The sequence below is a fragment of the Strongylocentrotus purpuratus genome, unplaced genomic scaffold, assembly GCF_000002235.5.
Source record: "Strongylocentrotus purpuratus isolate Spur 01 unplaced genomic scaffold, Spur_5.0 spur5_scaffold_5, whole genome shotgun sequence".
NCBI classification, from domain to species: domain Eukaryota; kingdom Metazoa; phylum Echinodermata; class Echinoidea; order Camarodonta; family Strongylocentrotidae; genus Strongylocentrotus; species Strongylocentrotus purpuratus.
In genome coordinates, this window is record NW_022145611.1 from 24879842 (window position 1) to 24905950 (window position 26109).

Sequence of the window (26109 nt, forward strand, 5' to 3'; positions counted from 1 at the left end):
GGGTCGAAGGAAAAGAAAAGGAAGAAGAAGAAGAAGAAAAAGGACAAGTAGAAGGGGAGAAGCAGAAGAAGTAGAAGAAGAAGGAGAAGAAGGAGAAAAGGAGAAGAAGGAGAAGGAGAAGGAGAAGGAGAATGAGAAGGAGAAGGAGATCGAAGGAGAAGAAGAAGAAGAAGAAGAAAAAGAAGAGGAAGATGAAGAAGAAGATAAAGAAAAAGGGCATGGTCAATTAGCTGCTGGTATAAGATTAGGTAATTATAGGCACAATCTCTAAGACACGATTGTTTTAGTCTTTCAACATGCGACAAAAACTTGAAAATCAAATGAATGGAAGAATTATACAAACTCAAGATTTACCAGATGCAAATTATCATATAATGTTTGATACGTAAACATTCGTTTTCAAGTTTATTCGAGTTATATGCCTTATTTTTTATAATTTATCGGGAATGATCAATTTTTCGTGAGTCTTTTAGAGGGCGCTATACATTTCCCGATAATATGCAGAAAATTAAAAGTCTGGGAATCGTCGTTGATGGCCGACAGACAGTAACAAAAGGAATGCTAAACGTCTAGATCTATTTCTGTTGAGATCTGTTTTATTTAGTTCTTCTAATTGTACATCAGCAGGTGTGATTTAAGGTACATCTGTATCTCGTGTATTGAAAAGAGCGAAAGTCACAAAAAACGATGTAAACAACTAAAACAAGCATGTAAATCTCGTCGTTCCTGCTTGACTCAGCTCCGTGCGAGAATCTGATTCTGCAGAGCTGAGAGACCACCCCACTGCATCTTTCGTGCGGTACCGAACCGGTGTGTAGCTGCTTGACTGTCTCGCTGACTCCGCTCTGAGTCGGACATTATTTTCGTTGCAGAATTTCCAAGCGATGTATTTTGTCAGATTAACATCTTTACGCACCTTTGTGACACTACGACTTGCTTATTGTTAATATTGCACTTAAATTTCAAATTTGATCGTATTTTTGTAAAATTTGGGTCATCATAAATTGTGAACGTTACTGGGATAAGTGAGAGATTTTCGTTCTGAGCTGCGACCGCTGAACAACCAAGGTCGCCTCAGCTCAGTCGGAGACATGCTGCAGGCAGCAGGGAGTTCAAGGATGGATCCGGGAGCCGGAGGAGCAGCGGTGGAGCTTCGACGTGATCTGGCTATGACTCCAGCTGTAGGACATCAGCAGAAAAAGAACGCAGGGCATGACAATTTATTGTAAGTGTTACTGTTGTCTTGTTGACTGTCAATTGTCATGGGTTTGGTGGTTGTTGCTGATGCAGTAACGAAGTTCAATAAATTAATTAGTCTTGTGCAAATGAATGAAAAATGATTGTGATTCGATGACTGACAAATGATTGTGGTGACTGATGATGAGGAGATGGGGGCAAGACAATTAGCACTAGATTGTTTGAAAGATGTGATTGTTTTTGTACTAAACTACTAAGTCTGTAAGTTGCAGCAAGGATTGAGTCTTACCTTGGGCTATTACCCAGTGGGTAACAATTTTGAATAAAAGTTGATTGAAATTAAAACATCAAGATATCTAATTTAAACTTAAAGTAGGTATAGGGACTAGGGTGTCTTAACGATTTTTCAATTTTCCCTTTTGGATTGTTTTTCACCATTATGGTTGGATAATTGAAGAAATCAACTGATCCCTTGGGGCTAGCGAAAAAATAAGCACATCAACATTACATATTCCTTACGACTTGAACTAATTATCCAAGTTGGGGGATCGATTCTCAAAAGTGGGAAATCTCTGAGTTACCATGGAAACAACATTTAAATCAGTGTTTTGACCAAGATATTTTGAGAAATCCGAAATGACACCCCTTTAGAAATACATGTATGGGATCAGACACTCTACTTAAAGGCAATCGATCCACAAAAATTAGATTTTTTAGCAAGGAGTGTAACTAGGGATTGGTGATTAAAGTTATTGATTAATCATTTTTACTTCCAAGAACAAGCCTACAAGGAACTGGAATAACCTACGATATGTCCATCAACTCAAAACTCAAAACTCTATTGCCGCCTTCAAATTGGCTATAGCAGCCCCACTTACTCTACATCTCCAGTGTAATTTTCTTCATGGAATATTTAGGACGACAACAATCCAACATTCAATATGGTTACGTTATTGCGGTTGTGGTCATCCTGACTGAAGCTAACAGGAGTTTAATGCACTATTCCATATATCCATAGCGTGTGCCATGCTATGAATTACTCTTAAATAAAGTTAACCCAAACTTCAGGACACAAGGGAGAGGGAGGGGGGAGGGGGGCTTGCAGGAACCATACTCCAAGACACAGTGGGTGAGCTTACAGGAACCCGACTGTTATAATATTTGGTTCGGACCAACTTTGCATTTGGGTTATTTCAGACCTACAGTAGTGGAAAATTGAAGCTGAATTTGCCAGGAGAGCTGAATTGATTGCAAATTACTTTTGTGCATTTTTGCATTAAGCTTTTAATTTACAATGAAGACATATTTTAAAGACTATTTGATAGAATTTTCGAGAGGTAATATCACTGTTCCATTGGTAAGAAGAAAAAAGGGAGAAAGACCCAAATCCATCTCACATATATGTTTCTGACTTTCTCTCCACATCAATAATTTCCATATGAAAGAATAATTGGGGACTCATGTCTGGCTGGACAGATAACCCTAACTTTTCATCCAAAAAATAACAGCTTTCAAGGCTTTAGTGACTGATCAAAAATTTAAAAAAAAATTGTATAGCCTGGTCTGGCTATAAAATTTTACAATTTGTTTTGATCATCAATGGGATTCATACTGTTAATGTATACTGTATGTAGGCATCTATGACTATATGCATGAACATGTACGTGCCTCTGTGCAGTGAAAGAATGACCAGACCATCCAAGTTCCAACTTCCTATTGATATTTGCTAGCTAGAGGGCACTTCGTCCATCCTGTATCAGAGTGACTCAACATTTCTTGACTCCCTTTCCTTGTTTACTCCAGATATTTGCTCAAACTCCAGTCACCAGTGTGTCAACAGGAATGCGTAAAATGGATAATTGAGTCTGACCTAGATCCATCAGTTCTTTTATTGTGAGAGGGGGTGCAGACCATCAACAAAGCTAATGTAACCTGGGGTTCAGGGGCAAAATGGAAATTAGAGCATACAGAAGAAAAGGTGTTTTTGTCAGTATTCCAGTATGTTAGCTTAAGTTGATTCTGACAAAACTGCAAATTGTTCTGATAGTTGATACGTACATGTATGGTTAAGCTTAAAGACAAGTTCTGGAAAATGATGAAACATATTGAAAAGAATGGTACAAAACTTGAAGAATGTGCAACTGTGCAAATATTATTTACCTGTACATTCTGTCTTGGATATGTATGTGTCAGTTTCCATCTGCAGTGGCTCAACATACTGTACTGTTTACTGAGCCTAGCCATGCAATCACTTAGCCAGTGTATTTTACTTTCTTAAATATTGTGTACATTTTCTTCCATTAGGACAACTTTTTTTTTTTTTTTTTAAAGCAAGGGGGAGGGAGGGGAGGGATGGGGAGGGAGGGAGGGTAGGGGGAGGTGGGGCTTTAAATCGAAAAAAAAAAAGTCCATTGAGATAAAAAAAAAATATTTGTGAAGTTGCATACCAGGACATGCTGGTGTACATGTATCTCCTACCTGACATGTGCATGTACATGTACACAATCATGGACATGTTTGGTAGTTTGTGAAATGTCAATCATCTGTACATGTACACTACATGTAGGTACATGTACCAGGTACTCACTGAACTATGAACCATGCTTATTGACATACTAGTTGGCTGAAATGTACAACATACACAATATACATGCATAATGATGCAGGTGATGACTTGTCTGTTGTCTGCATTTGTGATCTGCATAGTCATTGTGTATACCTTTCTGATACCCTAGCAATATGAAGTGTGTCCATGTTGTTTGTGATCTACATGTATTATTGAAAGTGAAATTATGTGAATATAGTGTCCAGCCATGATTCATAAAATTATGCATGGAAAAGTTTTTGGTTGTATACAGGTACATTATCATTTTATGTACGGTGTATATGAAGGATTACTTGTTGGCATACAAAAGTACATGTACATGTACAATGTACATGTACATGTACACTGTCTCTGCTTTTGGCACATGTACATTTTACCATGGAGATTTTCACAAGTATGCCTTACAGCCAAGCAAAGGAGCTCTGTGTAGCCTGGTACATGCAGATTGCAGAATGCCAAAGTGGTAATGCAGTTATTGCCTTAGGTCTGGTTTTCATCTAATCCATAAACCTACATGCACTCAAGAATCACTTTCGAATACATGACCTCAGTTGACCTCTATATTGCAGTGAGGTACTAGGGGTTAGATTGGTCACGAGTGACCATAGAAATATTTTTAAGATATAACTGTACATCTGTTTTTATGAACTCTTTTACAGTCTATAATGAAGCGTACTTACTTTTGGAGTTTGATCATAAGTGTCAAGACATTTTTATCGAAGACGCAGTACATATGATTAGGGAAGAAGTTTTAGATACATGTATGATAAATTATAATTCTCATTTTTTTCAATCCTGTTGTATATAATGTATGGAAACCTAACGATTATTGAAGATTTACATTTAGATTTTAGAATAATTTTCTACATCCATATACTTTTGAATACCGTTATGAGTTTGATTACCATATTTGCCTGCGTAAAGGCCGTAGTATTTTTAGAAGAGAAAATATCAAAAAGTCGGGGTGCGGCCTATGCGGCGAAAGAGTTAAAAAAAAAAAAAATTAAATCAAAACCAGCACGAATTTGCACATATACATGTAGGACTACAAACGGTACAATAACTATACCACTATGGTACAGGACATTTCCACACATCTTACCGAAAATTTTATCTTGCATTGTTGACATGAAGACAAAAATAAACTTCCAAAAACAACATCTGCCGATAGATCTTGATCTAAGTTCGTGCCAATGCATTGCAAAAGTAAAAGAAGGGCCCGCTTAACGGAGCTGCCGCGAAGCATCCAGCACGCTAATCAGTCGCTATTTTGAATCCATTTCAATACACAAGAGTTATGGCGCAATGTATAGATCCGAGAAAACTGCAGGTAATAGCATCAGTGCGGGATGGCCGAGCGGTCTAAGGGAGTGATTTTAGTCGCATCAACATTTGAACGCAAGAGATCAAATCCTGTCTTCGACAAATTTTTTTGTTTTTTTTAAATGTCAAAATCGGGGTGCCGCCTATGCGCCGGTGCGGCCTTATCGCCGGCAAATACAGTAATGAAAGGGGGAGCATTCCTTGTTTGACATGCGTTGAAAAAGATGTACAGTTGTGAGTTCAAAACAACACACACATTGAAAGTGGAATATCAATAAATATACTTGAACACTATACAGGGATGTATAGGTAGGCTTGTACATCTACTTGTAAACATTCAGGCTCACATGTTTCTGTCATGAAGGGATTCTATTGGCATATTTAGCTGAATGAAATACTACTTTATACATGTACCATGTCAAATACCTTCTAGAAGGAATAGATTTATACCTGGTACTACACAGTAAATGCAAATGATTTTGCATGAATGAAGATGAAATATATTAAAATGAACTACACTGTACATGTACTTCTTGTATTTCAAGATGCTGATACTCTGCAATGCTGCATTGTTATAATTTTGGTCATAGAAATCTGAGAAAAAATATATCAAGGAGAAAATCTGCTGACATACAAACACTGCTTGGTATACATGTACAGTACATTGTAGACTGTACAATCGTACAGGTTTAAACAGGTCTTTACAGACTTGATTGCATATTCATTAAGTGTCTGTGATATCATGACTCATCCCTTTAAAAGAGAGAGAAGGAAGAGAAAAGACCTGTTGTATGCTAGCTGTAGCTGTTGACTCATACTGCATGGCTCCAACACTGGATGTCTATCCCCTCTAGCCTTGTATCACAATCGAATGGTGTCATTATGCATCAATTTACCCCTCAGTTCTACTCAATGGGGGATGGAGGGAGGCAAGATGGCCTATCAAATCCCAGCGTGATTCACCCATTGTAACTTCTTCGTTTTTAAATTAAATGTAAATTTATGATCTTTGTGAGGCTGCAGTGATGTGTAATGTGTACAGTGAAGAGAACTCTGATTTGAATTGAAGGATAGTCGTGCGGACTTGTGGTGAGGTCTGGGTTGAAGTAAGGGTCAAGCTGTACATGTACATCTCTTGTACATAATTAAAACATGGTGTTTTGAGAATACTTGTACATGTACATGTACACACTGGAACAAATTGAAAATGGGGCATGCAAAAAGAAATACAGAGCAGTGGTCATTACTCAAATAAAGCGGTAGTTTTGTTCTCAAATGGAATTGATAAATAAATCGTAGCCCTATACCATTGTTATGTTACTTAAAGTTCAACCAATATCTCACCATAACATATTAAATGGCTGTTGATCAATATGCAATGTATTTGCTACAACATGTACAGATTATAAAATAAGCTTTCATGTGTATGCTGTACTGTTTTAATCATATTCAAATAGGAGGCAACATCTGTTTAACCAGGAAAGGATTACCCGGTATGATGAATACCTAGGCTACACTGTATATAGCCATGTACATGTACATACACAGATGAGTGACATGAACAGTTGGATCGGGAATACTTAATTTTAATTAGATGTTGAATGCACAGAATGCACGCAATATGTCCATTGTCAGGGCACCATGAAATTACTGCATGCAGTTGACCAATATTGATTAGGATGTATTAGGAATTCCCTTTGTTTTGTTTGTGTTATTGGCCTCATTGTGAAAGCATTGCTACATGTATAGATGAATAGACTCTCGAAGTACAACAGAGCATGTTTAAAACAAACAATTTACAGGATTCTTTTTGTAAATACCCCCTAATATAATGTTCTTAATCTTATTGAAATTTAAAATGGGTTTAGGAATTTTGAAGTAGACATCCTTACATATTGTTTGTATCATTTGTTCTCACAAAATTCAAGTTTATTTAATGTAGCACAGTGATCATTGATCATGACTTGAATTAGCATTGCTGTTTAGAAAATATCTGATTTTCTTTTCTAGGAGTTTGGATAGTCAAACAAATAATTGAAAAGGAATGATAACTTTAGAGATTAGACAGAAGATGCAGGTACAATTGAACAGTATATGCATATGTATCACTTGTAAAAGGTGGTGAACTTTTTTTTATTATTGAGAAGTCACAAAGATTTCTTGTGTGCTAACATTTTGCAGACTCATCACTTTTACTAGATTTGGTTTCAGTCTTGCCTTCATTCATGTAATGAAATGAAATAGAGTGACACATAATGGATCTCCCAAATATTCAAGATAAGACATGTGGTTGTTACAAAATAATAAAAATATGCACACAATGCATAAATGTATTCAGTGACACATTCACTCTATTCAGATGGCTGCTTTCATATTCCTTAGATTAGTAGTTGATTCCCTTCTTTGCAAGCATACATTTATTCAGTGTCATTTTCACTGTCCATATTCACATGGCTGCGTTCATATTCCGTAGATCACGTGCTGCGATTCCCCATCGTCATTGTGTATGTCCAGTGTGTGAACTGATTACATGTGGAAGACCACAGGCAAGTTTGGTTATGATAACCCAGAGATATGAAATCTCATTTGTGGTTGAAACTTTCTGTCAGTGAAACCAACTTGTCAATTTACTGTAAGGGCTCCCCTGAGATTGTGAGGTCTTTGTTGTCTTTTTTCCCCTCTGCTTCTTGCTCCTTTGAAGCTCTTGGTCTTGTCAAGTATGAAAGGAAGGCATTCAGCCATTCATGAATATTTCATGAGGAGACCTTGTCTGTGTAAATACTGTCCTACTAGACAAGGTTGTTAATCAACTACCCTCAATAGAAGGCATGTTCATGTAATTGGGGCAGTTTGCAATTTGCATAAACCTTTATTTTATTTTGTTTGTTTTCAGGCCTGTTTGTTTTTGTGTTAGTTTCTATTAGTATTAAGCGTGGAAGTAGTTTGAGTTTAGTTGTGATGACAATTTCACAGGATTAAAATGACAGTGAGGGCATAGGGCATAGGCTGACTATTACGATTGACAAATGAATGAATCTGCATTATAAATAAATCTTTTCCCAGCTCAGAGATTGATTGCCACATTTTCCACACACCTCTGTTCTCTGCCATTCTAGTGCACTCTTGTAGTGTTCTTAAAAGAATGAATAGGATATTGCAAAACAAGTTTGATGCCCCCAAAATAGCTTGAAATTTAAGAAAACAAAAGAAGAAAAAAAGAGAACGCTAAAAGGATCTTGAGTACCGGTATGCAGGCCTGCAATTAAAAATATGTGATGTTGATCTAGTTACTGGCACTTTGAGAAAATTCTTCTTAATAGAATATGAAATAATCGATGATTCCTATCATAGTGAGGGACCCTGTTTTATTTCTGGTAATGTAGGCTATAAAGGAAGTTTTAGGAACATAAAATAATGCAAGACTAGGAAGACATGAAGTAAACAACAAGATCAAGAATAAAATGAAGATTATCAAGGTGTGGGTAAGAACGAGACGTGAAGTCATTAACAATGTAATTCATTGTTATGAGATGATGACTATTAATTATAAAAGAAAATCTACATGTATGCTACAATATCTTAGGGCTGCAAATGTGCAGCATATTGTGTGAGTCAAGGGGACATGAATCTTTGATAGGATGCAATGTTTTGAGTGACAAGACATGAAGGCCACAGCTGGCTGGCATGGCCAATGTCCTACCCTTCATCTGATGTATCGGGACGCTCGCTCGCTAGTAGGACCTTCACCTCGTCTTTCTCACCATCCATAATTTGGAGGATGAGAAAGGAAGAAATCACCTCTAATTTAGTCCCAGGCATCCCAATCTAGTCCTTGGTCTTGATGGATTGGGGCAATGATATAGCCTCATTTATCATGCAAGTACATGTAGACCTGTAATCTGACAGATGGGGAAGGAATTACAAGTACTGGTATGTGGAAGTTTATGGTGACTGATAATCAATGATTGTATTCATGCAATGCGTGATGATAACATCATTGGTGGGATATGCTAATTCTTCTTTGTTATCAACTGTTTGTAGGCAAAATGTGTAAATGCCCTTCCAGCTCCAAATGGACAGATAATTTGTATTTTTTAATAACATCAACAACAAAAATAGCTGAAATAAATTTTAGTTGAAACATTAGTATTTTTTCTGGTATTAAGAGCTCATTATTATGATGTAAATGTTAATATAGCGAGGAAACCCATGGATTTTCAAACTGAAACAATAACTCAATCAATCAGACGCGATTGAAGATGATACAAAGCCACTGTTGCCTAGCAACTCGAGCTCAGTGTGTCTCTATTTCTTTTAATATGAAGCCTAGAAAACTCTTCCCTCTTCCTTTATCTTCTTTTGTAACTCAGCTTTGAACACCTGCTTTCTCCCATCGCTCTCCTCGTCATCCTGTCCATAGATTAGGCATTCTACAATGTACATGTGCATTCTACAGCGTTCATGTACATGTATGGACTGTGGTATGCATCTGAAGCTATGCCTGGTACTGTTAGATATAAAGCGTAGATTATAATATAATGGAATTGAAAATGTGCAAACATGTTATGAATCATCTCATGTCAACAACATATTTTTAACAATCTTTGATGATCTTCAATCTGATTTTCATATTGCAATTTTTGGGTGTAGGCCTATAGTGTACATGTAGCAGAAGAGTTAATGTCATGTACATGTACATGTAATAGCATAACTCTGTATTGCATTCTTGTAATTTATCTCAAACCATACTTATGGTGCTTGTAAGCTGAGTGACATTTTCAGAGTTCTAGTACTGTTGCATGATTCATATTTTGACTTGTAATGTATCTTCGTTCTACATTATATTTCTCACTTCATGGAGTATGGACAGATAGCATGCACATGTACACACAATTTTTGGGGTGAAAATTCTAGGAAAAATGATGCTTGTAGGCATACATAGAAAACAAGCTAGGTGGTCAACACAAAATGATCTAGTTCTATTATTGAAGTAATTTGTTTTGGATCAAACATCTTGGGTGCATTATTTATCTGCATTGTTCCAGTGATACCAAAGTGTGTGATTGCTTGAAAACCAATCAACTCAATCAGATGGCATACTGGGCGCCTTGGCAAACCCGTAATTGGAATCAATTTACTACGAAAGGTTGACCTATCATGTGGTAATCTACACACAAATAGTAATACTGGTAGCCTTTAGTTCAGGTCCTCAACAATATCATTTGTCATGACAGAAAATCAATATAATGACAAAAGCCTGGTGAAACTGCACAATGAGACCTGAATAGCGTAAAGCGGGAACGGGGATGATGAACTGAAAATTTGAAGGCCCAAAACGCCAGCTTGATGATCTGAATTCTAAATCTTGAAAATATATATTGTTTGCTTTAGTTTCATACATACCGGTATATTGTATAGGTCTGCATAAATTTACTTTGTATAGGATGTTTGTACATGTATAATCAAGGTTCAAGGTTGACCTCCACATGTACTAATATGTAGAAGATTGATGCTGGTACATTATGAATACCGATGTACATGAACATACACGTACTTGTCCATCTCACTTCCACTGACATGTATGAGGGAAAGATGAGCTTTTTTCTTCACAATAAAGGTTCTAATTAATACATGGAAAAGACCATGAAATATAACTGTCATGCAAAACATGTTAATGAATGTCTACAGCTTTGAAAAAAGACAATGGTTTGTTTGTCATCACAAAGATCAATATCTAAGGCACATAATGTAGGTCATTGTCTGTGCTGTTTGGATACACATATTTATGAATTTACTTTAAATCACATGTAGTTGTACATGTAAAATTAAAAAAACACCCAGAATCAACAATGTAGACATTGTTTACATGTACATGTACATACATGTCCATATAAACATGTACATTTACTTACTGTAGTTAATTATACATGTACACCTGTAGTACACATTTTTTATATACACCCTGTACATGTAAATCTTTGAAATATTATAGTACACATTACATTTGCTGCACACTTACCTGTACTCAACCAATGCAAGAATACATAAACTTCAGGCCAATATTCGGTCAGAGACCTGAAAGTGAACCTGTTTCTCAGATTTTGGTGTGTTTGTGATGGCTTAGCTTGAAGTACATCTATTACAGGTTCAAGGAACCTGTTGAAGACCATACATGTATCATGAAAGTTTGTCTATCAGTTAGCATTAACATGTGCATATGGTTATAAGATTTGTGTCTTCTCGGAAGAACGCTAGTGGATTTCCGAGTTACATCTGTAGACTGTAGAGTATTGTTTAATCATTAAATCCCTTTGTTTAAAAAAAAAAATTAAAGATAGCCTTTTCAGTGACAAGTATAGCTCCTTTATGAGAACTTGTCTTTAAAGTCTGTAAAAAATTTAATTACAAACGTATCTGAAATTTCAAAAAATAAGTTATTATTATAATTTCCATTGACATGTACAGTAATAATGTATTTTTTTCTTTCTTATAAATGTTAATATTTGCAAGCATTGATTTCATTGAAGGATTTCATCCATTTTGTGGTTCCCCCAGGACACTAATCTTTCAACAGTTTGTTAACTTCTGTTTAAGGTCTTGATAGGATTAACCATGCATTGTACATGTAACTCCATCCAACTCAATAATTACTGCATAATCTGCCACAATATTGTGTTGCTGAACGTTGGGATTAAAGTGGTGTGTATCGTGACAAATCTGGTTTAGGACTGTGCAGTGAGCTAAAACTTCTTAAGGTTTATTTTTCCTTTCAAAGCAGATTATCATGCTGAACTTTGACAGCAGTTGGTAAACTTGGAAATTAACAAAAAAAGTCCTTTATTTTCTGAGGCTGGAAAACGTGAGGTTGAGAGGGGACAGAGTAGAGGGGAAACAACTTAAAATAATATCTTGTGGCATGAGAACTGGAGGGCTACAATACGAGTAGAAGTCCTCTGTTAGTCCTTAAACTGGCTAAATGACACTTTAATGAATATTATTATAGTCTCCCAGCTTATAACTCTGTTGTCTGGCTTATATTACTTGAAATGAAAATGAATGGCTAGAGAAAAGATTATTACTGTCTCCAAAGAAAACAGTTGATATCGAGTGTAGCAGTCTCTGTCGTAATGAAGCATTATGAAATTGGCAAAAGAGTGCAATAGCCTCATGAACCTCATCCATGTGCAGTGTTATACATGTACATGTAGTATGATATTGATGGCTATTTTGTAATGACATGAGATTATAAAGTATATTCTAAATTTCTGTATTACCATAGTTCAAATAGGAAAATTACATGTTTCCATTCATAATGAACATGTAATACTTTTTAAGGAGTCAACAAAAACAAAGCTGTATGTCTTGAAATTTACCATACAATAAGAACTACAAAATATATTTATCTACATGGGTGTATCTCAGCAAAATATGTCTTTCCAGACCTGGAGAGTAGATGAGTACATATGGAATATATTTAGTACTTTCCATTGTTCATGTTTTTCCCCAAAATAGAATTTGACAAAGTTGACCAAAGCTGTCTTCTTGCTCTAAATAGGTTGTCATAGAACTTGAAGTAGTACCATTGACAAGAGAAAGAATAGTGACGTACATCAAATTATATCTTTAATTCAGTCGTCATTGAATTGGAAGGCAAACATCCAAGTTTGTTCTTATGACAGAGTGCAAGGATAAGGCTATGAAATCAACACTGTCCATGTAAGATCAGATGTCACATATGATACCAAGTCTATCACTAATCCCTTTCATTTCCTGACTCCTCTCTCTCCACCCAGCATGATTTTGGCACAAGAGGGCAAAACATTGTTTTAACACATTTTGTGTTTGTTATTGTTTTTGATATATTTGTTTGTTTGTAAACTAGCCCCTCCCATTTATTATCCACCACAAAGGCTAACACGATGAGGCTTCATGTTTTTGGGGGCCCCCTTCTCTAATCCCGGCTCTTATTACTAATCAGGACAATTGCAGAGTCCCAGTCGTGCATCAGGCAGGCCTTTTCCCCCTTTGTAACCAAGTGTGACAGTCCTAATTTGTCGCAAGTACTTTTGCTGTGTCTCAAACACACGTGCTGTTTACCGGTTCATCTCTCTCAGACAGTTTGATCCATGTTAAGCAAATGAATGCAGTGCAACAACCGACCATCGACTTTCAACATTGGATAAATAGGATTTCATGTGCATCCAGGACCTGAAGTTTGACTTTCCTCATGTCTTGTTACTATAACAGCTGATTTGCTTGGATGCAATCCATTTACATACGTAGTGTTGCTAAGGTTTTTTTTAGTTTACAGGAGTTGAAAAACACTTCTACAGAGTGAGAGGAATCAATTAATTTGAGTGAATCGGGTGCCAAATTGTCTATGTATATTCATGGACAGGTTGAGTGGAACAAGTACAGCCCAGTGCATAGCCGAGGAAGATAAAGGATGTTTTCTCCAAAAGGAACACTTCATTTATGGTTGCGTGACTTGCAAGTGTGTAGAACAAATACAGCTGGATATTATGTGTTTATTATTTGTAGAGTTTCTATGTCATAGACAGATGGAGGATCTCCTGCCTTTGCCAAAGCTCACCTACTTGGACTATGTGGATTAAGTTTTTTCATATTCTCTCTGATTTTGGTTAATAATTGGAGTTGTAAAGGATTCTGGATATGGGGCAGTGCTCAACAAGAAGGTATTGAAGCAAGTGAAAAAATAAATGATCATGCTAATGTTTTCCTTTTGCCGGTGAAAATGATAATTAAATATCTTTATTATTAAATAGTTGGAATTGAATATATTCCAATTCCTTATACAGTAGTTAATTTGTCATTGAGACTAGTTGAAGTTTAGGAAATATAGTAGAAGTATAGTCCTACATGCATTTCTTTTATTTGGTGATGAAAAGTAATCATACCTACAACTGTACATGTACAGGTATGTACTTTTTATATTCATATTTAGCATAGAATTTTAGAGAATAGAATATTTTCCTTTCCCTTAACCAATTTACAAATGTACTTTAAAAATAAACTTGGCCACTTTCACATCAAGATCCAAGCATACATGTGCGTGTGTGCCATATATAGGTCTTTACCTATCGATCATTTCCTTTCACGTGCACATGTGCACAGTCATAGATGCAGGGTTAAACAGGATTGACTTTAATTTGTGGAACATAATTGAATTAATTCTAAGATTCTACAGAGAGGACTTCATTGTATAAATGTACACTGTACTGTACATGTATGATCTTCAGAACTAGGTATTCAGAACTCTCTTATGGTACATACAAGTTTATGTTTCCCTTGTTTTTCTGGATGGAACATTTTTTTTTTTTTCCCCAGGAATGTTTGCTAAATTTAATATCCTGTTGGGAGTCCTATTTTAAGCTCATGGATCAGTTGTAACAGACTCTCTAGTTTGTACTCGTTTAGCCTACAAGTGCAATTTCATACCAGATTACCTAATGCCTAATTATCTAGGCAAGAGTCTACATTACATACATGTATTTGTATCTCATTTTTTGCCATCATTTACAGTATAAGAGTTACAGTATATGCATGGTCTATGTACATGTACATTTCTTGATGTATATTTCATCAGTTGAATACATCTCGTCTAAGTGATGGCATTCTCAAGTGCATTCCACACATGTTTTATTTTCATGTTTATGGCATTAAAGTTGGACTGGTGTTGGGGGCAAATTCTTCTACTAAAAGTCAACTTTGACACCCATCTTATGACATGCAGACTTATCATGCAATGATAGACAGAGTATGTACAGTATTTCATTGAACTTAAATATTGTTTGTGTTACGCTTGATACCCACAAGCATACTGGAGTTGAAATCAAACTATTTCAAATCTTTTGACAAATGCATATTTGTTGCAATACAATGAGAATAGCAAACTATTCATCTAGGTCATTGACGAAGATGTTCTTAATAGATAATGTTGGATAAAAGCAGAAATACATGTACATGTATAACTTAAGTTTAACTTAACATGTGAATCGTGAAAATTTAAATATTTATTAATTGTCTTGCAAGTTACACTGGACAATGTTTCTTGCAAATTTACTTTTACACCAAACAAAAGAGAACTAAACTAAACTGGACATTTAGCTACAGAATTAAAGTATTAAGAAGTACCAATTAGTATGGACAGTATTAAGAGGTATTAAGAAGTACAGAATCATGTTTCTTTTTAAGACCAAGTTAAGCCTGACAAAAATTTGTGTATTATTCTCTACAAAAGTTCTTCTAAAAGTCCACGCTTTTAAAGATATATGAAAAAAACAAGAGATGCACTGCATTTACATGTATATCAAATTGAGAGAAGAAAACTAGGAAATAATTCATTGCTTTAGGCTCGACTTTCTCCCCCTCTAAACAAAATACAAGGTAAGTAGGTCTACTATGCAATCGACCTTTCAACACTTTTCTATTTGACAGTTGATGGTTGTCCTTGGCCTGAGAGAGTTCATGAGAGAGAGAGAGAGAGAGAGAGAGAGAGAGAGAGAGAGAGAGGAGTGAATTTAGAGTTTTCTATCTCCACTCCTTTGCTTATTTCGTCATATTCTCACGCACGGTAGAGGCCTTGATTTTCCCTACCTATAATTACATCTGCCTGTAGTACATGTACAGTATGTAGAGTTGTAGACCATTACCACTACAAGGAAGTTTCACAGAGGCCTCTAAAGTTTGATGTTTTGTACAAGCTTCTGTAAATCAATATTTTTGAGATTCATTTATGGAATTACACTACATGTATTTAACAAGCACATGTGAATTCCTCCATTTCCGTGTATGGTATATTCAATGTGATACCATTATCATTCATAGTAACCAGGATTTCAGGACACGACTGGTAAAGTTATTATTCCAATCGGGATATAATCATCACATTTCCTGATTACCGAGAATATACAGAATGTAATATCGGCCCAAATCAACAATACCTGCGATTGTGTTAGGTTTATTTGGGGGGGGGGGGGGGGTTAATACAAGTCTGTTTGCACAGTTTATAACCCTGAGTTTGGCACTTGGTTACTTAATGTGTTATTTGTGTTCAATAAACAGGAACAAAAGCACCTACACACACGAACCTGTATGTATTTTGTGCATCTGATGATACATGCAGGTCATACTAGCAGCCTTTTCACACACAGCTAAAATTCATCGTATCTAGAGATGATTAGTATAAACGTGTTTAACTCAACAGTTTTAAACATGTTTATAGAAATTTTTCCAAGGGTGAACATCGTTTATATAATGTTGGGATAGATACAAAGTCGCGATCCATACGCCCCTAAAAGCAGGCTGCAGATACGAAGTTCGTATCTAGAGAGCTTGACATTTTGTGTGTGAAAGGTTATTCGTGTTTAAACGTGTTTCAGACGTGTTTAAACTGGATGGAGTATGCGCTTTGATTGATATGACATGACCTTCAATGCGCAATGGCACTACTGTGCATTTTACGAGCAGTAGTTAATCACGAAACGATTAACGATTGCACTGAAATTTCTGTGTGTGAATGATGTCGTATGTTCAGGTGATTAGTTTAAACACGTTTATACCAATCATGTTTATAGAATTTTAGCTGTGTGTGAAAAGGCTGTAGATTCAGTTATTTATGAACTCCATGTTGCTCAATAAAACAGGCAGGATGTGAAGTGTATATTATCATTATTGTGTCTATTCTGTCCGTAATTTACACAGTGCAATCATTTCCTGTCCTACTTACTTAACTGTAACAAATAGTGTTTTCGCCACAACAGTATTACAATTTGTTATGAAGACAAGTGACAAATATAAATACAGCTTGGGTGATCTTTGTCCTTGATGTACACTGTAATGCACAGACGACCTGGCGCCCATTAAAACCAACGTCTGTCATTTGATTGTATAGAACAAGTTCGTGAATTCATATCAGTTGGTTAATAGTAGCCCATAGATTTCACCTGGTAGCTACTTGAGTAATGAATCCTCTTTGTGGTAATGGAGCATTCATCATGTTTCAGGAAGTGTCAGGTAGAACTCCAACTAAACAAGAGTTCCTTATTGGCTTAGGCTGCTTGCAAGGTAACGCGCCATCCATATAATAATACGCTAAGGCGTCGAGGGGGGTATCCGGGGTCCATTTTACGGCGCCCAAATCTCCCCTCCCGCCCGCCCCCGGGCGCCGCCGGGCGGTCCTGCGGACGGACGGGGTTTCAATCTACGGAATTGGCCACGTCCCGGCCCGGTGCGACGTCCCGGTCGTCGTCGACGTCGTCGATGCGTCCGCACGTCCCACTTATGCGTCACGAATTTCATGCTTTAGCATGAAACGGAAGTGGACGAGCGGTCTGAGGCGCCGGTTGCGTTCGATTCGCCGGCAGCTCTTGCACTTTTTGCACGCACGGGTTCGATCCCGCCTCCGTCTCAAGTGTTTTTTTTTTTCTTCCCCGTGTTTGTTTTGTATATTTTAGATGTTGTAATCTTTACCATTTTTTTTATTTTAATTAAAATGTAAACCTCATATTTAAAATTTAAACGAGTCGAGTCTTTATTTGATATTTATTAGCTTATTTCATGATATCTAGGCCTAAAATCAGCGCAACAGATGTCTTCCCATATCCACGTCCAAACTTAGAGACCTATTTCCATCATTATTGCCGGGATTTTTATATAGTTTTCGTGAGTGGAGGTATGAAATCAAAGCTTATTTTGTGATTATTCTGGCCATGTTTACTCAGTTTTGATTATCATTTATTAAAGGAAAGTTTTCACAAGAAAATCAGAGAAAAACATCGTTCAGTTTCAAGAGCTCTGCCGTACGCATACAGTGTGTAGTGCAGTGCAGCTGCGCTGGCTGCTCGACTGAGCTGAGTGAGTGAGTGAGCTAGCTATTCAGAGTCGAAGAGACTATGAAGGGCCAAACATGCCAATATTCGACAACTATACGCTATATTATGTATCCATCCATGCGACTATTTATGTCTATCCATTCATTGAAGTAGGCCTACACGTGAACACAACAGCGGGCAGGCCGAAGTGCCATAAGATGGTTGGGGGGGGGGGGGGGCAAAATATTTTTTTTTGCATCTTATACATGTTACAAAAAAAATCTGCATCTTACATGTTACATGCAGACCCCACAAAACATTTTTCAAAGTGTGGGGGGGGGGGGGGTCAGGTAGATCGAAGCGAGTTGAGTGTAGGCGTGGGGTCCACGGGTTGTGGGGGGGGGGGGGGGAGGGGGATCAGGTAGATCGAAGCAAGTTGAGTGTAGGCGTGGGGTCCACGGGTTTCAAGGGGCCATAAACCCCGAAAGCTTGGGGGGTTTAGGCGTTTAATTAGGGTCAGATGAGCATATTTTTAATACTTTATTTGGCGTGGGGTCAATACGTAGAGTTGCGTAGTGTTGCGTACCAACTACGCTGGCCTACGTTACTATATGCTGGGGGACGGAAAGGGGTACGCAAGATGAACGAAAACAATTCAACATGTTTAATTTTTTTCGCGTACTTTCGGCGTAGAAACTTGACGCAGAAAGTACGCCTTTTTACGCAACACTACGCTACATGACTACGCAACAGTACGCTACCTACGCCAGATTGACAAAGCAGTAAAAGCTTTCCACACAGTAAGCAACCATAAGCAAACCTGTACGCCAGCCTACGCATAACCTATGCAGGGACTATTTTCCCATTAATACGCAGCCTAATTTCTGCGTAGTCGGTACGCCACACTACGGAACTCTACGCAGTTCCAGTGGGTTAAAGAATAACTACCGGTATAGTTGGATCGTTTTTGTTTTTTTATATAAGGCCAAATTAAAAAAAAACATGTTTAGCGTCCTGTTTTTTCGAAAAATGGGAAGGAGGCCCTTTTTTTCTTTTTTTTTTCTTTCAAAATGGCCGCTCCGTACATTTTCCCTGACATTCAGCCTATTTTTCAAGATGGCGGCCGACAATTTTTTTTTTTCTTTTTTAAAATCAGAAATACATTTTAGCAGTGCTTTTCATGTTTTTTTTCTTTCAAAAAAAAAAAAAATAAAAAAAAATAAATAAATAAATAAAAAAAAAAAGGAGGAGGCGGCCCCCCAAAAAAAGCGGGCGGGGACGCTAAACATGTATATTTTTTTAATAGCCTGAATGGCAAATAAAGTTCTTGGTGGTTTTAATTTAGACAGTCTCTATATATCTATTTACACCCCCGCCCCCCTCTAGAATCCCGCGGATTTCCGCGGGTCCTGCTAGTTACATAGATGAATGATAATCACTTTGTAGACATAGTTCATCAGTGCTCTAAATTAACGCAATGGAATGCAAAGAGTAGCTGTAGCTCATCACACGTTTGAAACCTTAATTGCATTGCCAGGACTGTGCTGGTGTAGCTATTATTCAATCAGAGAGGAATTATAATCTTTCGTTAGCTCGCGGACCCTAAGTGCAGTGTCTAATGTGAGCACATCATGCATAGCAGCAGCCAAGCTCAAGTCACAAGTTTGTGATTGGGATGAGTCGGGAAAGATAAAGAGTGATTCAGGTGGATGAGTAAAGGTTCTTGATTCCTCGAGGAAGTGGAGAACAAGAGAGAGCACAATGGATGTATACCTGTCATCCAAGTGACCATTTAAAACAGGATGCATGGACATGAATCGGTCTTCCTGTTTAGTCGATAGTGGTGCTTTAGAAAACCTTTCAAGTTTAGTGAGTGCATGTAATGTACATGCAAGGGCATACTGATTTCATATGGCTAATATGAATAACACCAGGTTGGTTGTTTTTCATGGATTTTGTTGCGTTTGATATGGATATTCAAGAGAGATTGTTTTATTTTGTTGAGTACCTTGACATTAAAAAACACTGAACATTAGTAGCTTGTTATTCAGTTGACTTGTGACATGTAATACAAAATAATGACCATGGGAATATAATTTAGTCATTATAAAGCAAGAGATATGACAACATGTCTGCTGCATGGAATTATTCCAATATTGATTACAATCACATAAAGTAAAATACATAATGTTAAGATTGTTTTAATCTGCACTATTATGGGTCAACTAAATGGAGATAAAGAAGGATGTTTCTGTGTCCTTAAATCCATGTGCTGCCCATTATATGACCTCTTCACAATCAGCCTTAGATATTAACCTCTCAGCCTTAATAGCATTGATGGCATTATTGTTCATGCCTATCAATCAATTATTCTATGAGGCCTGCCCCTATTTATCATGTCACAGACTGACTAGAAATTTAAAGACATATCTATGCCTCTATGGACATTCATTTGTACAAAAAGGAGTTTTGTAATTGTTTATTTTTCAAGATATGCATGTGAATATAACTATGAGATTACTTTGCTTTAACAACATACCTGTATTAAAATGAATAGGCATATGGTCTGTTTGAACCTGACGGCTCTGAACAGATGATGATATGCTCCTTTTTTCAATCTTTCTATTTGTATGATCTATTGAATTAAGTCCAACTCATTCTATGTAACTTGTTTGGTATTCTTGATAATGATAATCCAAGGATCAATGTCCTATGAAGTTGATGTATGTTAACCTGATATGAGTACATGTATCTGAGGTCAACAAGAATCTGTAGATTAATATTTCAATCTGTATAATGTTCATAAAGATTCTGGTTTTCCTTTAAACTTTTACTTTCTTGTTATTTCCTCTTCCCTCCCTCTACAGAAGTTCAGATAATTGTGGACTTGGTCACTTGAAAGGAGACATCTTATCAGCTACGTGTCACTATGACGAGGATAGCCAAAGATCTTCAGGGAGCCTAGCCACAAGATACGGCCAGCTAGTAGTACTTGGGTATGTTTCAACTCGTTATTTAATGTCTTGGCATAAGATTACTGGTACTAATAATCATCTGCTCTGCATTAGACAGTAATGATTTATTATGACATGTTCATAAACATACCTTGATTAACTGTTCATGACTAATAGATGCCATAATTGCCATTGCAAATTATATACAGAATTGATGCAATTATGGGATTATGTCAATAATGGGAATGGGAGAGGGTAGAAAAGGAAAATTGGAGGTAAAGAAAGTTGAAACCTGATGTATGTACATCTACATATTGTTGTTGATAGCCAGCATTATGAACACTATGTAAAATGATAAGACTAAATGTTCTGGCTTTCAACAGATGGGTTGATGTTAGGCCTAGTTGATGTAAGGACCAAAAGTATTTTATTCCTTGAAAAATGAAAGATATTCTTAAAGAGTTCAATTGAAAATAAGTAATAGCTATATTGCATTTCCCACATTCATTTCCAAGACCACATGAACCTTATGTTTTCAAGGGACAAATGTGGGGACATTAATTCTACTGCTTTGGGCTACAGCATTCTTATTTACATCCTATACCCTTCAAAATGGCAGCTGGAGTGATAGCGCTTTTCACGCTCTACTCCAGCTTGCTACATCCATTATTCAGAGGGTGTCCGTAAACGCTTTACGGTGCTCGTCAGTGCATCGTCGCAGCTGTAAATTAGTTTTTGCCTGCAAATGGCAACTCGAGGGGTAACGGGAGAACGGCAAATGTCAAAGACACTTAACATGTGTGGATCGGTTTGATTGGTGAGACACCGAGGGATACCATTCTGAATTTTTCCCATTGCTGAATTGTTGAGTGCATGTGCTCAGCATGCTCATGTGTGTGTACCAGTACGGGTATGGGATGTAAATCGTGGGAGCATGTACAGGAATTTTATTTCACACTTTTGTAATGGTTTCCAGGATCTAGATTTATTGTAGTTTGTCTGAGAGTGCTGTGCTTCACATTTACATGTAGATTGAACCATCATTATGATAGCCTACACTATGTTTTTATAGCCATTTTATTCGAAGTACTACAATAATTTTCCAAATGTGTTAGGATAATGAATGTTTATGAATGTCACACACATTATTATTTGAAAGGATTTCAGCAAAATACATTATATCACCAGAGTTTATGTGATTATGATGTGATATCAAATAATTAGGATAAATAGTATTACCAGTAAGCAATACATAGATAGTTTTTTAAAAAGCATTTTATTATGATCACATTGTTTCATAATTAACAGATATATGTAAAACCTACTTACATGTAGGATATCTTTCATGCAATGTCATGAAATTAAAACCACACCCCCTTCTCCACCCCCCCCCCAAAAAAAAAAGGAGAAAGAAGGAGAAAAATAAAAAGGAGCTTTATTCAGTGTTCATCATTTCCGCTCAGAAAATTGCTTGCATCATTTTGATAACAACCTTAATGTGCATCTCTGTGATCATTAATTAAAAGAGGAAAGCTCATATAGATTGATGAATTGTACACTCATGGGTGCTAGTTTTCAGGCAAAAAGGTAAATAAAATGGCTCATTTATGTTTGGTTTCTGTTAAGGCTGATTGGTTAAAACCAATTAGTATCCAATATACAAGTATTAATTATTTGGACCAAAAGTGAAACCTACAAAACAGGAATTGAAACTAGAACAGGAAGTGTTCATGCTATTTAATCTTGAAACCTGTTTTCTCTTCTGACATAAACATAAAAAATAACAAAATTTGTTGCTGTATTTTTTTGACTAAAATGAGGATCTATTGATTTAGATCTTTTAAAGATTTACTAATCTATTTATCATAATCTCATGTCAGATAAAAGTACTTTTCGATTTGTGACAAATACTTGTTGAAGAATAATTTTAAAGTTTGATGAAAAACAAGATGATAGTGATGGCAAGAATGACAAGTCCTTTTAATGACTCATGTACAGTGAACCTACTTCTATGAATTATGGTATCCTGATATGGGGAGAATTCTTATTTAATCTCAATGAAAAATTAGCCATGGTTCTTTTTCCTCCTAATTAAACATATGACATTTCCTTTTTTGCTTTCTCTGCTTTCACTCTTTGACAGCCAAATTTATTAAACATTTATTTCTTTCATGAGCATGTGAACATGGCAATGCTACCCTTACCTTTTTGTGAGGTAGTTTGCCTTATATATTTTCATCACATAAACTCTCAAGTGTTTATACCTACATCTAGGACACCTTGAGGTTGATATACCATGTATATTTCTGGGAAATCCCCAACCTTATGTGCGAATTCTAGAGTATAGCATCATGCTGTGGTAGGTTTAGATGGTGACAGATGCACATGTTTATCATTGGCACTTGGCAGTGGATGTGGTTGAGTAGTGGTCATGCTTCTTAGCATGTTGTATGCATAACCATGGGAACTGTACATGAGTATGGATGCCCAGAGCCATGTACACGTATGCAGTCTCGGGGGCCCAAGGGGTTTATGCCACTGCCCATGCAGGTATTTTAAAGAAAGGCTCCCTAATATAGTTGAAAATAAAATGAAAACTGAAAGAACAGATGTTGTATTTTGCTTTCATGTTTTGAATAGTGAACCTTCCCTTTTGAAGAACATAAGAACATTTTTGTGGCTGTAATACATTTTACAGTGTATGTCCGATGTGCTTTAGATTTCCTTTCATCTACACATATCTTGCTATCTACTTTATGTTGACCTCACTAATATATGCTAGTTTACTACTCCTTTTTAACTCTATTAATGACTGATGCTATAAAAAAAAAATGTTTTTCTCCCAATAGTTGTATAAAATGTCATAAAAGCTAATAATGCTGTGTGTGTAACAAAAAGATCTCTTAGCCATGATTATATGGGATGCCCCTGTACTATTAGAATTAGCAGTTGAATTACAGACGGATTATTTCCTACTTAATGACTGAATTAGTCTTGACAGAGTTAATTAGGACTATGCACTTTTTTCAAGTGGAATTAAATCTGCCATGGTGGGTTTGTTAATACTTTAACGAATTGCAAGTTAAAATTACATGTAGGTATATCATCAACTGACATTATTTGTAGTGAATTGTAATAAATAATAATTTCATCATGTAAACTACATGTATTATGGCCATCAATGTGCAAATATCCTGTATCTGCAGAGAAAAAAACATCCTGAGTGTATATTTACAGAATGGGGTAACTTGTAATTCAAAATACCTTGTTAGTTTTGAGTTTTATTATAAACTAGGAAATATTTGAAATCCCCTAATTTACAATGCCATTTTCAGTTCCTTTTTTATTTGATGATGATAATCAGTATGATTTATGAATATAAATATAATTCAAAGCATCTCTGAATATTACATATATGATTATATCAGAGTGAATTTCTGTAGATGTCATAGGGGAAGACACATTGAATATCATTGTGATTTTTGTGTGTGCATGAGTATCACTTGAAATTTTATTAAGAAGGTCATTGTGACTGAGTTGATTTGTGAATAGTGAATTTTATTCTGAATAAACGCTGGAGGTCATTGTGAATGGGGAATTTCGTTGAGAATAAATACTGAGAAGGTCATTGTGAATAATATTCTAAATAATTATAATTGTAAACTGTCGTCATTTTGATTGACTTGCCAGGTACAATGGAGTTCTTCCAGCAGGGAACAGAGGGAGAAGGCGGAGTACCTTTGGTCTGTTCAAGAGAGATACAGCTAACGGAGTCAAGCCTGACAAACAATATGAAATCAATGCTTCAAAACAAGGAGAGGTAGGTCATACCCCCCCCCTCCCCCCAAAAAGGATATAAAGGGTTTGCAAAAGTATATCTGTATATCTATATCTACATGTATATGTATGTAGAGAATTGTTCATAGAATATTAAAAAAAGATTTAATTAACAAGGTAACAACTTTCTCTAATTATTTGTGAAATAATCTATTTTATATTACCCGTTAACATTAGTTTGTTTGCTGATTAGTATGCATCAAAAACGACAAAGGGAGTATGTCAACCCCCATCCATCCCCCCAAAACAATAGAAAAAGAAGAAAAAGAAGAAGAAGAAAAGATTTTCTATTATATGTTGTTTTTGTATAAAATGGTACGGGAAACATGCATTTCCTAAACAATTTTCAAGAATGATCTGAAGACAATTTTTCATTGAATACATGCAGTAGTTCTTTCTTTTGTACATATGATAATAATGAATTGTACAATCTTTCAAACACTATATGCTGCGGGTCACAATACACATTAATCAATTTTACTATTTATTACCCTGTATTTCCCTCCAAAAATATACATACAAATGAAATATTCTTCTTTTGTACTCTTATTAAAGCTATTTTAACACCATGTTCATACTCTTTGTGATTAGAAGACTGTGATATAATTGCAATTAAGGGTATTGATTTGATGTGATGTGTTTTAATAAGAGAGTAATTAGCTTTATGGTAATTCTGTTTGATTGGGAATACTGATTGATGTTTGATGACTACAGATGTTATTCAAAGTAGAGAGGTGCCATGTGTTACTGGATAACAGTACATGTAGTCTCGCTCCTATTTAAGCAAGCATCAAGAAAAAGGGGGAAATGATAGTATGGTATGAATTTTGGCACATGTACAGGTACTTTCATTCATTCAGTGGATAGACATGTATTATAGGAAACAAGACAAGAATTCAGTGTTTTTTTTGGGGGGGGGGGGGAAGGGGGGAGGGGAGGGGGATGGTGGAGCCTGAGATAATTTGTTATTTTGTTTTCAGATTTAATTTTAAATGCCGTCAAAAGATGAACAAGCTATGAAAAGGTTGATAGGACCATGAACAGAATGAATGAATTATGAATCAGGGGGGGGGGGGGGGGGTGGTGAGTGAGATTTAGTTTTAGGTTGGCGTTGAGGAAAGTCGTGTCTTGATTTACTTTTAATTGCCTTTAATAACTAATCATGAGATGAGAATGAAGTATACATGTATGTTTTTGTTTGTAACATCATTTCCTTGTGTTGGGCATGAAGAGTGGTGTATGTGCCTGTTTTTGAAGTATCATCCTACCTCTACTCAATAATTTTCAGATGAAGAGTATTATAAAGCAAGAGTCACCTGTTATCAAGAAGGTAAAGAAAAACAAGATTCATTGAGCCGTA

General features: G+C 36.3%; 1 protein-coding gene across 4 annotated transcripts in view; it reads left to right on the forward strand.

The window, feature by feature from the left end:
- Positions 1–507: 507 nt before the first annotated feature.
- LOC577851 (E3 ubiquitin-protein ligase pellino homolog 1) overlaps positions 508–26109 on the forward strand; it is a 42440-nt gene continuing 16838 nt past the window's right edge. The window contains exons 1-4 of one of the 4 annotated variants that reach the window (XM_003727471.3): positions 508–1225; positions 20826–20954; positions 24603–24732; positions 26038–26079. In XM_003727471.3, the coding sequence (XP_003727519.2) occupies positions 1092–1225; positions 20826–20954; positions 24603–24732; positions 26038–26079 (435 nt within the window). In that variant the 5' untranslated portion in view covers positions 508–1091. Of the gene's footprint in view, positions 1226–11968; positions 13822–19407; positions 19893–20825; positions 20955–24602; positions 24733–26037; positions 26080–26109 lie in introns of those variants that run through there. The other 3 variants (XM_011681818.2, XM_011681817.2, XM_778056.5) reach the window with 3 other exon arrangements.